At 37.5% G+C, this 12,431-nt stretch overlaps 2 protein-coding genes across 4 annotated transcripts in view; one reads left to right on the top strand and one right to left on the bottom strand.

Moving 5' to 3' along the window:
• The window catches only part of LOC134845256 (T-complex protein 1 subunit eta-like), a 297,982-nt gene that overhangs the window by 58,440 nt on the left and 227,111 nt on the right, over positions 1-12,431 (top strand). The window lies entirely within an intron of this gene.
• LOC134844505 (uncharacterized) overlaps positions 1-12,431 on the bottom strand; it is a 31,342-nt gene that overhangs the window by 14,213 nt on the left and 4,698 nt on the right. Inside the window, exons 1-14 of one of the 3 annotated variants that reach the window (XM_063861213.1) lie at positions 8,373-8,560; positions 7,619-8,303; positions 6,933-7,095; positions 6,241-6,411; positions 5,860-5,913; positions 5,445-5,659; positions 5,059-5,307; positions 4,727-4,891; positions 4,318-4,498; positions 3,778-3,992; positions 3,260-3,583; positions 1,542-1,686; positions 1,144-1,299; positions 238-315 (exon numbers count right to left, since the gene is read on the bottom strand). In XM_063861213.1, the coding sequence (XP_063717283.1) occupies positions 238-315; positions 1,144-1,299; positions 1,542-1,686; positions 3,260-3,583; positions 3,778-3,992; positions 4,318-4,498; positions 4,727-4,891; positions 5,059-5,307; positions 5,445-5,659; positions 5,860-5,913; positions 6,241-6,411; positions 6,933-7,095; positions 7,619-8,303; positions 8,373-8,442 (2,871 nt within the window). In that variant the 5' untranslated portion in view covers positions 8,443-8,560. Of the gene's footprint in view, positions 1-237; positions 316-1,143; positions 1,300-1,541; positions 1,687-3,259; positions 3,584-3,777; positions 3,993-4,317; positions 4,499-4,726; positions 4,892-5,058; positions 5,308-5,444; positions 5,660-5,859; positions 5,914-6,240; positions 6,412-6,932; positions 7,096-7,618; positions 8,304-8,372; positions 8,561-12,431 lie in introns of those variants that run through there. The other 2 variants (XM_063861214.1, XM_063861212.1) reach the window with 2 other exon arrangements.

The raw sequence follows: 12,431 nt of genomic DNA, 5'->3' as shown, positions 1-12,431 counted from the left end.
ATCAAGGCCGGCCAAGGCCGTTTTATGAACTAATTGAATGAATTTTACTTATAAAATTCGGGGGTTTTGGGGGTGGGGGGTTTCGAACGAATGGTCGGTTTGTATTTCCTGTCGGTAACATTGTTTCTCTATTTGACTGCCTTTATAGTTCATTTTATAGTGAAGTTACGTTCTTATTTCACGTTTTTCTTATTTACTTTTCGCTCAGCAACATATTTTTGATGTTGTACTACTCACCATCTGGATTGTGTCTGAGTCAGTCTGGGTGCTGTATCGCGTCTGCACTTCCTCAATCACTTTCGGTACAACTCTTCCCTGCAATTATTCACGCAAAAGTGGTTAAAACGCTTTTAGTATGGCGCTCCTTATAAACCAAACTTTCTTAACCCGGAATACGAATAGTCGGTTGCTGTGCAAGTAGTACAAAATGTTCCGACCATAATTAGAAAAAAACTATTAACAATTTTTTTTTTCAAATTGCGTCTTTTGCTTTTGCTGTGAGATGAGAGAATCTAAATGAAAGCCTAAAAATTCGATATACAAAAAATTAGGGACATTTGACGACAGTTCTTTATACAAAAATTCTTTTTTTTGCAGAAATTTTTTTATTCGTTCTCAAACTTATAGTCTCAACAAGGCGCTTAAAGAATTCTCGGTAACTAAATTTAAATGAGTAACACTAGTAATCGTAGGTTTCAAGACTTAACTAACTATTATAAGACTGCTCGCTCGCTTTATTCGCTTGGACGAAAATCAAACAGGTTTTCTCGTCACTAAGACATTTTTTGGAAAATTTTTCAAGTTATTTGAATGACAGCTGAAAGGAGGAGATTAGTGTGATATATCACTCGACCTATTCCGATAATTATTTGCGATACTTTATTATGCGTGAAAAACAAACAAAAAAGCTAAATAATAATTTAAATATACCCGATTACAAAGTTCCTCCCCACTTTCAGTGATTGTAAATTCATGCCTGTGCGACACGCCACCAATGAAAAAATAGAACAGAAAAGTAGACGGTAGAAATTGTGATATTTGATGTGCAAAATAGTCAATGATTCAATAAAAATGGCAAAAATTGATCATTTGGAATCTGAGAAAGGTTTTGTATAAAGATAAGAGGAAGGGCAATTTGCCTACCCTGATTCGACTGAAGCGGAGTGATCCGAGGCAGCATTGGGAACTCTGTGCGTTGAACACTTGTTCAAACCTGGTGCCGAACACCCGCCAGAAGTGTAACACAACTGCTGGCTCCAAAAAACACTCTGCACTCCGGATAAAGGCATCGTTCAATGTCTGCAACGAAACATATCACATACTTAAAATGATAGTCCAAACTGTGAAAGGTACAACCGTTTTTCTTTCGATCCCCTCGACTTGAAAGGGCCGGTGTTACATACCACTGAACCACCCAACTCATATGACATTTCCTTCTTGTACCTCTTTTAGCGTGAATAATTAAGAAAAGCCCAAGTTAATTTATATTTTCTCCACTTTCAGTGGTCGGAACAAAAGAATGTAAGATAAGGGATGGCTACCTTGTGCGAATCGTCAGGATGGGGAAGACAGTTGACCTTCTCCAGATATGCAATCAGCTTCTCCGCAGAGAAAAATACTCTCAGTTTGTTCTGGTGGAATCTGCGTACTGTAAAGGCAGGGTACTTTCGACAGCACAAGTTCGAACTAAACACAACACACGCAGTGTTTCGATTAGGTCGAAACGGATACGGCATGTAATTCTGAAAAATCTGGTTTGATCCATCAGCATTGATGATTTCATTCATTAGCTGATAATGTTCAGGGCATCGAAACTTGGTCAACCTTGCGATCAGCAAGGTTATTGCAAAAAAAATTTCTGGTAAATAACTTTGTTCTTATAATGGTTAATTAGAAATGGCAAATTCAGGTTCAGTTCATAACAAATTCAAGTTTTTGATGTCTCCGGAACACTTGGCCCGGAGACAACGAATACGCCTGGGACGCCAAAGTTTCTTGGATCGAATATGACAGTACTTGTTTTTTTTCAAACCGGCTTATTTGTGTGCTGGCTTAGTGACCTAATTTTGAGTCGTTTCAAATGAAACATAATTGTCGTGCTAACTTCTGGATTCTACACAATTTTCAGATATAAATTGATTTTTTTGTCGGCTTAATGATTTCGTACCAGTTTTTGTCAGCTTACTGGCCGGGTGTTTTATTTTTAACTTTTTTGGTAAATTTTTAAATACTTTTTTTGCATAATTTTCTAGAAAGTAAATAGACTTCGTGCTTTTTTTATGGATTTTAAATACGCCAAATTTGATATTTTTTTAAAAACAGTTTTTGAAATAAGAAAAAAAATGCATTAACATTACGTTTTTTCGGATCCAAGGTTTCTGATTTGTTTTCTTTTTATCTCAAATTAGGTGGAATTAGTTTATTTGGCCTGTAATTTTATTGGCTTGCGTTCATGTGTTTATTGTTTTGGTTATTGGTGTGTTTCAGGGTTGAATTAGTTTATTTTGAATCGATTCAAGTTGATGCCATAGCGTTTTGTTTTCATATGTCAAAACTTTTCGTTTTTTTATTGCCTTTACGGGCTTTTTCGTCTTTTTTATTGTTTTCTTTTTTGTTGTAATCAAGCTCATTTAACAGTGCGTATGAATTTAATACTTGATAAATTTCATGTAAGTGGGTATTTGTATTAATTTTGAAGTGTTTTTTTTTCAGAATTTCTGCAAGTTGTTTTGTGCAAATTGTTTGAAGTTTAAGCATTCATTCTCATGGTTTTTTGTTTCATTTTTTTTCTATCATTTTCCTTTTATCTTAGTTTACAGCGTTTTTGTTGATGTTCATTATCAGTTTATCTTGAAGGATATGCAAGTTATTTGCTTGCAAGACTTTTAAGCAAAATTTTTGAGTACATTTAGGAAATTTCGGATCTCGATTTCTTTTACCAAAAATTTTTCTGGGCGTTTCCATCTATTGGTTATGAAAGAAAATTGAAAGATGTTTGTGTAGCCCGAATCCTTCTCGTGTGTTAGGTAATTAACTTTTTTAACAATTGTAATAATATTTGGCCTAATGTTTGTAGCCTACAATTTTTTCAACAGAATTCACTTAAGTTTTTCGCTTTTCGTTTGAGACACATTTTCTTTCGACTTATGGCATGTTTTTTTTGTATCACAAGTGGTGCGAAGCTCAGCTTCGCGTCTATGTTAAATAAGCATACTAACCATAATAATAACTCATTTAGAGGGAGAAGGGTGATACTTACTAGCAGTGTTTGGTGACAAATTTAGTGGGTATGTCGTTCATGCCGAGGTAGATGGCAGCAAACAGACAGTGGGGATCTAGACTGGGAAGGAAGGAGGGACATCCGACCACGTGGATGGAGACCATGATGGACTTGGTGGGAGAGGGGGAGTACTCCGCAGAGGATGTGAGAGGAGACACGAAGTTGACATTGGTTGTATCTGGGTCCATAGAGTCATCTACGTCTGGCAACTGATCCTCGGCTCGTTTAGGAGATGAGACCAGAGAAGACATCTTGGACAGGCGCAGATCTTGATAGGTGCGCTTGGGCTCAATGTTCAAGTAGCTGAATCAAACAAGACCCTAATTGGGTTGATTGTTTCTAATGATCCAATGAACAATTTTAGCAGCAAAACTTAGCAGCATTTAAAAAACACGTAACTGGTTTTTTTTCGGTTCAAAATTAGAACTTTTACGGTTTTTAAATTTAAAAGTTTAAAATAACCCGACACACTGAGGTAAAAAAAGGCGATGACTCACTTTCGAAGTATGTCTGCGAGGAAGTAGTACATGTTCGGATGGGTGGACATTGCCTGGTAGAGAGGGTTCCATGGGAACTCATTCATTAGGGGAACTGCCAGCACCGAGAACAACTCAGCGTCTAATTCACTCGGCTGAGTAGATCCCAGAAGGAACAGTTTGTCGTCCAGAATGCCAGACAGGTAGCCAATTGCACTGTCCAGTTCAAGACGCATCTGCAATCGAACGCTTCAACGATATTTTACGGGTAAAAATAACAGCTTGCAAATATGTGGTTATTGCAAACTGCATACGACATGCAACAAGGCAACAAATAATCTTTGTTCCTTTGCTTTTAAAACATCTGAAATCCATAAAGTGCGTTTTCCATCAATTTTTTCAGAGACTGTACAAACAACTCAACTGCAGCTGATGATTTTCCACATAGTATTTTTTATCAAACAATTTCGGTCACAGATGGAGAAGATACAGAAATCCAAGAAAGTTCATCAAAAATTCCGATTATATGATGCAGGATATGAAACATGAAGAGGAACTTGCCTTCTGTTCATTCACTGGACTCATCAGGGACTCCGGCGGTGATTGGTTGGAAGTAGCGGCGGCTGTGCTGGTCAAATGTTTCATCACAGTGCAGCTGCTGCTCTGCTCTCTCCACATGTCCATCGTGAACTCCTTGTTCTCCTCCCTCGTCCACATGGTCTGTTGAGACACCTCACGGAACCTGAGAATGAGCCAAATAAATGAGCCAGACCTTGAAAGACTAACTTTTGCACCGAAAAAACTTTAAAACTAAATTGAGTTATGACCATTTATCCACTGCTGTTCAGCTGATTAATCGGATCTACCTGTTATTGTTAATCTACTTTCGCTACTTTCAATACCTCTCTCAAATTTCAAAACTTCAGAACTGTTTTTATTCGGTAATAAAGAAGTATAGTAGCATCCAAACCTGTCGAGTATGCGCTGCACGAGTTTTTGTTCATTGTAGTGATGTGCTTTGGGCAGAGTGAACTTGAAGCTGTTGGAGAGATACTTCATCAGCTCCGAGGGAGAGTCGAACGTCGTCTCGTCCATCTCGTACACTGGGCAGTCATTGAACATCCTGGGGCTAGAGCTAAAATCATAGAACATTTTGTAAAAATGTACCATTAGTTCAACTAAACTAATTGTGCGCTATGACCTATTTGGTTGCTCTATACCCGCACAATTGTTTCAAATAAAAAACTACATTTTTCTTAAAAATTCAATTTTTGAATATAAGAGAAAAACTAGTCTGCGTACCCCTCCTGGCAAGATCGGAGGTTGACTGGGAAGCCGAGTCCCCTGAGAATGACGATGGTTTTGAGACATGACAGGTCCCAAGAGGGCAGCCCATCGGGGGCAGGGCATGCGTACACGGACACTGCTCCTCCCACAGTCAGGAACTCGCGGGGAATGAGACTTTGGAGTGACATGCTGAGTGCATTGGAGGGTCTCACATAATAGTACCTGTCCTGCCAATTCACACGCGGAAGATACAACTGCAGACGCCTACATAAATCAGATGGAAAACACTTCCAGCTTATTTGAACTACTTTTCAAGACGCATTTTTTCATAGTTTTTTCGTCATAATATCACTTTTTCTAAACAATGCTGCCAAGCTGGCCGAATACATTCGAGGAACAACCTGAAGATTGCTGCAGCTTCTAAATTCAATTGCTGGTTCTCAGAAATGACGTCATGGAATGGATCTCGGCTGGGCTTGAGGTCAACTAAGTTCAGTTGGATGATGGATGCCATGAACAGATATTCAATCTCGTCTTTGTGAGGGAATCTGACATCACTCTCCGTTAGGTCTATGAGGTCTTGCATGGCATGCACTGCCTCTTCGATGATGATTGGCTGATAACAAATGCACAACTTAAGCTCAAAATTTTGCAAAATCGACTCACAATTAAGAAACCAAAGGTTGAACGTGATAACAATTCCATGCAGATTTGCTTACCGTTTATCAGATCTAAAATGTGAAACTCACTCAGGTCAAGCCTTCATTACGTTAAAATTTGACTGGGTAATTTCATTATTATATTTTTTCAACTTACGCCATCTGTATCCACATTGCGTCCATTAGCCCCAATGAATGATTCCCAGAAGTCCTAAAACCCAGAGAATATGCAATCATTTTGCACTCACAACTGAAAGTAAGCGCCAAATTTAATTATCAAAAGCGCGCTGTTTATATTTTTTGGTAAAAAACTGCGACCTTCTGTATTAAGTCTCTGCTAGTGCCACGAGTGCAGTAGCCCGAAATAAAAAATTTTACGGTTCATACTAATTTTTAGCAAACAGAAAGCACATAAACGCAGTTTTTGTCACCTTTAAATCTCGTCTCCTTAGCTTTTAAAAGCATTTTGACATGTGAAATACTGGTGACTAATAGGCGGATTATGATGTGCAGTTGTTATTCAGGAGTTCATTCTGACCTGTGCCATTTTGGGCTTGGATATGGCGGTGAGGTATGGGAGGACCTTCATGTAGAAGGGGGTGACAAGGTGGGCGAAGTTGTCTCTGTGGAAGAAGAGGGTGTAGACCAGCCCCAGTCTCAGTTTCTCCACACTCTGCAGGCCACGCTCCTTCAGACCCCTACCTCCCTCCTGAACACAATCACCCTCACACATCAGGCAACAGTGTGGACACAAAGTAACGATAGCAATGGATGCACAAATATAGTCAAAACATTAGCTGCCACATCTTCTAATTAATTGAATTTTGACTTGGTTGAATTCTCTCTAAAAATCATTCCATAGGAGGTTTACGCCAAACCGTCAAAAGTATGAGGAACTCATCTCGCAATAATAATCAAGATAGAAGCTTGGACAGCAGCGGAAATTTCGAAGTAGATAAAAATAATAACAAGTCAAAAAATCTTCCTAACTGCAAACTAGCACTTTATAACCTCGAATTTTTTCCTTGTGATATCAACACCTCAAACACTAGTCATCTTTATCGAACTATCTCTTCTCGGATTATAAAAGCCTGTCCAGCCTGTGAGTTTTTAGCCGCAGAACTAATATTAGCACGACTTCAGAATTAAATTGCGGACCTCCACCCGAGTAGGTCTCTTTTTTTAACAGTTTCCTTCAATTAGACTACCTTCAGCCAAACAGTAACTCACTGCCTTCGCTAGGTGGTGTGTGTCTGCGTCTGGGGTGTTGGCCTGTATGACTGCGTTGAGGAACATCATGACCTCCTGGGAGGTGTAGAACACAGTCTCCACATTGTCCTCCTTCTTGTTCCTGATCACGTACTTCGGATAGCTCTCCTGGCACAGCGTCTCACTAAGCAGAAACAAATGCAATTGCACTAAACGAACACATCAAATTTGACCCCCTTCTCTCCAGGCATTCGACCCCATGACAACCGGCGGTCCATCCCGTTTTCTTACTATTTTAAGACCTCTATTTTGGTCTACAAGCCGCAAGGCGTTTCTAAAGGCACCTCTCTGCCAGTAAACAAGCTATGTACAATAAACTGGAGAGGGAAATTCGCCTGCAGCGCAGAAAAATTTGGCAAAATAAGGTGGTTATAGTGTCTTGGGCGAACTCAAAAATCAATTTGGTCGATCAAATAAGTCAACAAAATTCCTTGCGAGAAAAAAGTCGATCCACCTCAGCTACGAACTGAGTTAAACTGATAAGAGAAAATACTATAATGTCGAAGAGACGATAAATTCGCTAATAGGGCTCCCTCTTGAAAATTTTCGACATACGTTTAGGCGCCATTCTAAACGAAAACAGATCGATTAGCTAATTAAATCGGCACCTTTAGGAAAATTTAAAGATTGTAAAATTGTTGACTTACTAAGAATGAATGGAGTGAACAATTGGTTTGACATCCACTGCCAGGAGATAGCATAGCACCTCCAGACTCATCAGATCTACCATGCTGGTGGATCCAGTGGTAGTATAGCAGAACACCTCCACGTCATAGTCACTACAGGCACTCTCGTGGGGTCTGGGCTCCAGGGTACTCTCCGCACGAGGACAGAACGTCGAATTGAGGGTGAAGTTGAAGAGTGTGGTGTCTATGCTTTCGTTCATCCCTATTGCTGTGCCAGGAATCTGAGAAAGAACATTGGTGCCAAGGGCAGTGCCTGGTCTTCTGTTTTCAGGTACTTCTCTTCTAGGTCCTTTTTCGAAGTTGCTGGCCAGAGGCAATTCCGAAAGATCGTCCATGCTTTCCAGATTTGAACCCGGCAACGATTGCAAGTCACGTGTGCTAGATGAGTTCTGGGCCACTGAAATGTCCTCTGACACTGGTTTTCTGTTTCTATCAATAAATTCATCTTCAACTGGGCTTTGAAGGAGTTTCTGCTTCTCAACTGTAGTCTCTTCGTCATTTTCTGTAGACTTCAGGACTGCATAGGCTTTAGTTTTTGGCTTAGAGGTCGTTTCGTCAAAGAGGTCTCTTCTCTGATTAGCCAACGAGTCAGAAATACTGACTTCACTCTCGCTGCCTTCGTCTATATTGATTTTGATGTGCTTCTCTGTAAAAAAAATATAGTGTTTTAGATCTATTATTATACATAACTAGATTGGCGTTAATGGATAATTACGTTGATAATTACGTGTTGCGCTGACTCTATGCTGATTGAGTTCTAAAGAAACCGTTTGCCCTGATGACATTAGCTTTGAGAGCGCCTCTTCCAATATGCGCAACAGTCCACACAATAATGAAGTTAATATGCGACTGCTTGTAAATGCGAGAACTCATATATTCTATAGCTACAAAAAGTATGATTTAGTCAAGTGCGCCAATAAGTTAACGATATATTTAAGAACATGGTGAGTTTTTAAGCTGTTCACTCAATCGCAATCAAAAAGCAATTAAGCAGCCAGAAAGCAAGAAAATTAAATGAGAGTTGCAGATTGCTGTGCACGCTCAAGCTACTGGTAACTCTGGCTGGAACCTCAGGCTTTAGACATTTAATTTTGGAAAAAAAAAACGATATTTTCAATCGTTTAAATTTGAGTATTGTTTTCTTTGTAATGTAGAATGGAAATCAAGAAGCTTTTTGGAACATCATTAATGGCTTTTATTGGCAATAGTTATCTTAAAAAAGAAGAAAAATTGATCCAAAGTATGAAAAATTAAAAATTTTAATTGCTTTTTCAGATATATGATTAGAACGGTTACCCTTGGAATCCGCAAAGGCATTGCATTTGGGTACTAGACCTTTTCCCGTAGATAGTTTTGCTCACAAATTAGTCAATTTTTAGGAATTATTTCTTTCTCGACATGTTAAACTTTTTGAAAAATCAAAAAGGTACCTTTATTTTAGTGGTAAACAGGTGTGTTCTGTTTCCGGCAGCAAATATTTTTTGAAATAGAGTTTATCGGGGATTCGGGGTTTTCGCGCAAAGTTTTGCAATTTGTCTATTTACCAAGTCTGATTCTAAGAAATATTTTTTGAGCTTTTTTTCAATTAAACGGTTACGTCTTCCAATTTACCGGTTCAGTGTATTTTTACTGGGTAATTACGAGTGCAAAAATTTCTTGTTCGACAAAATCAAGTATTATGAAAATGTATGGAATTTCATTTTTTATTTTTATGCTTTCTTGAGAAAAAGGTAATTAGTTCTTTTTTTTGTGCCAAAAAATATGAATTATTCAGGACAACTAGTTGATCAAAATTCAAGAAATTGGCAAGGCTAAAAAGGCTACTAGATTGTGTGTCTGCATATTCCGCTTGTCACATTTTACCCTACTTCAGCTTCAAGGAGGGGACTGTTTGACTCATTTATTGGTCATTTCATTCTGAGACTCAGTTTTCGATGGAAAAAAACAAGTGGCTGGAAAATTTTCCGCATAAGCCAGTACGACCTATTTTTATAGAAAGAAATGTTTTGGCCTCAAAAAAAGAGATTTTATTTTGATACTCTGGTCATTTTTGAAATTTTCCAAACGTTTGCAACAAGTGCTATCTGATATCTTACATGAAGGTTCAATCGAAAAAATTTGATTGTCGGATCATTCATTTAGGAAACTATGGCCTCAAAACAGGACAGCTTTTGTGATCTGACCGTTTTTGTGGGATATTTCAACGTTGCTTGAAAACTACTTTCCCGAATCGGCTTGAAAAATGAAAAATCATTCCAGAAAACATTTGAAAACATTGCCCCAAAATTTAGTGAAACATTGTTTAAACTTTTTTATAAGAAAAGACGATTTGAGTTTTTGATCGTTTTGATTGGAAACTTTGTTGCTTTTCTCACAAACTTTTCTGCTAGAAATATATTTTGACGCCACAGTTTTTTTCAAACGTTTTATACAACAGTATAATAATTAAAATCTCATTTCAGATATTTTAACTCGTTAAATTTTGCGAGAGTTTGGAAATACAAACGCAAAATTGAGTTTTTGTGCATCGTAAAGCTTCCGTATTTTGCCTCTTTCTCGCTCCTGTTTGCGATGTAGCAGCTTCGCTTCGGTGTAAATTTTGAAATCATTTGTTTTTTTTTCTAAGACAGCCAAAATTAACAGATCTTAAGTCTTGTAGGGTATCAGTAGGACCAAATAACTCGCCTCAGTTTAGTTTGGAAAAACTTTTATTTTAAGTACCAAGAAGTTACAAATCGTAACGCTTAAACCAATAGGTAGTGTTGCAAATTTTTCAGGTAGTGTTGCAGAATGGCTTATAAGTTACTAGAGAAAACAATGGCCGAATCGGCAGCAATTGAATTTACAAAACTTCACCAAAAATTTTCAGTTGAAATGATATCTTTTCATTTTTTAGTTTAAGGGGTCGATCCCTTCATCAAACTGCCAAAAAACTCTGCTAAAAAAACAAGTTTAAGTCTAATTGTTTTATTTCAAAACTCTAAAATAGGACCAAGGTAACATTCTCCCCTTAAATTGTTTTTAGCTTCGAAGATGATAACTTTTTTTAATCTAGAAATTTAAGCCAATGAGAATCGAGTTTTTTGCACACAGCTGTAAAAAAAAATCCTGATCAAAATGAAAGTGGGTAGGTCTTAACTTGGTCTATTAAGTGGGTCGGATAGTAACTTGACTATCTAAAAAATCTAACTGCTCTCTGCAATGATAACTTACCAACAGTTATAAGTTTGAATGGAGAAACCAAAGCTAGCAGAAATATTTCTTGACTTTTTCCAAAAATTGCAACATCACATTTTTTAGACGAAATCTAGTAACTATATCAGAATGCATGTTTTTCGGCAATTTTTTCTATCAATTTCAAGTCATTTATTTTATTGCTTGTAAAATCATCGACTACTCAAACAAAAAATTTTGCTCTGCTATATGAAAAAAAGGGATCAAAACTTTTGCGAAATCAGTTTTTTTGACGCAAAGGTAACATATATATTTTAAAAATGTTTTGCTAAAAAAAGTTTGCATTTAAGGTGGATGTTCCAAGAAAAAAATTGCAGCTTCTGATGATTGGCTGTATTCATAGGAATCATATATTTGATTCTATTCTGGGCTTAAGCCAGCTCAAATGTTGCCTCACATTGAACAAAAACTAAAAACAGCCAAGGTTCTACAAACAAAAATTCCAATTTTGAGATGCTAGATAACAAAAGAGTTGCCATTAACTATGCAGAGCACAAATGTTTTTACATCGTAGAATCTCATGTGATTGTTTTTTGAGCAAATTGTTTAACCCGCATCTAAGTTTAGGTCCCTACCATCATCCAAGTTTAGGTCCCTACCCGCATCCAAGTTTAGGTCCCTGCCCTCATCCAAGTTTAGGTCCCTAACCGCATCCAAGTTTAAGTCCCTACCCGCATCCAAGTTTAGGTCCCTACCCGCATTCAAGTTTAGGTCCCCACCCGCATATAAGTTTAGGTCCCTACCCGCATCCAAGTTTAGGTCCCTACCCGCATCCAAGTTTAGGCCCCTACCCGCATCCAAATTTAGATACCTGCCCGCATCCAAGTTTAGGTCCCTACCCGCATCCAAGTTTAGGTCCCTACCGGCATCCAAGCGTAGGTCCCTACCCGCATTCAAGTTTAGGTCCCTACGCGCATCCAAGTTTAGGTCCCTACCAGCATCCAAATTTAAGTCCCTACCGGCATCCAAGTTTTGGCATACCCGCATCCAATTTCAAGCGCTAATAATCGATTCTATTACGATATTAGTACCAGTCTTACTAAAATTGAGAAACAATCGATTTTAATCAATTAAAAATCGATTAAAATCTTTCTTTTTAAAATCAATTTATAATTAACTGTAATACACTATAATCGATTATAACCGATTAATAAAGTCTTATTTTCGACACAAGTATAGTCAATTATAATTGATTATAATCCATTATTTTTACTCAAATTTCTAATTTATTAGTTTTGCACAAAAATCCATTATAATCGATTATAATTGATTATAATCTTTTTTGTTTGTCCAGTTTGTCTACGAAGTTGCATCTAAATTGCTTATATTTTATGCTTTTTGTAGACATTCGTTCCTATGAAAATTGAGAAAAAGGTTTTTAAAGTTATGCAATCAATTCAAATTTTGAAGTTTTTTCCTTCATTTGTTCCCTATTAGATTTGTTTTGTGATGCACATTTTAAGTTTTTTAGCCACCTAAAGATTGGAAAATTGATTTAGTTTCCTGATTGATTCGGAAAAAATTAATTTTTTATCTACCG

This window comes from Symsagittifera roscoffensis, chromosome 4 (assembly GCF_963678635.1).
Source record: "Symsagittifera roscoffensis chromosome 4, txSymRosc1.1, whole genome shotgun sequence".
Lineage (NCBI taxonomy): Eukaryota > Metazoa > Xenacoelomorpha > Acoela > Convolutidae > Symsagittifera > Symsagittifera roscoffensis.
The sequence above is the reverse complement of the archived record's forward strand: the minus strand, read 5'-3'. Positions and strand labels throughout refer to the sequence as shown.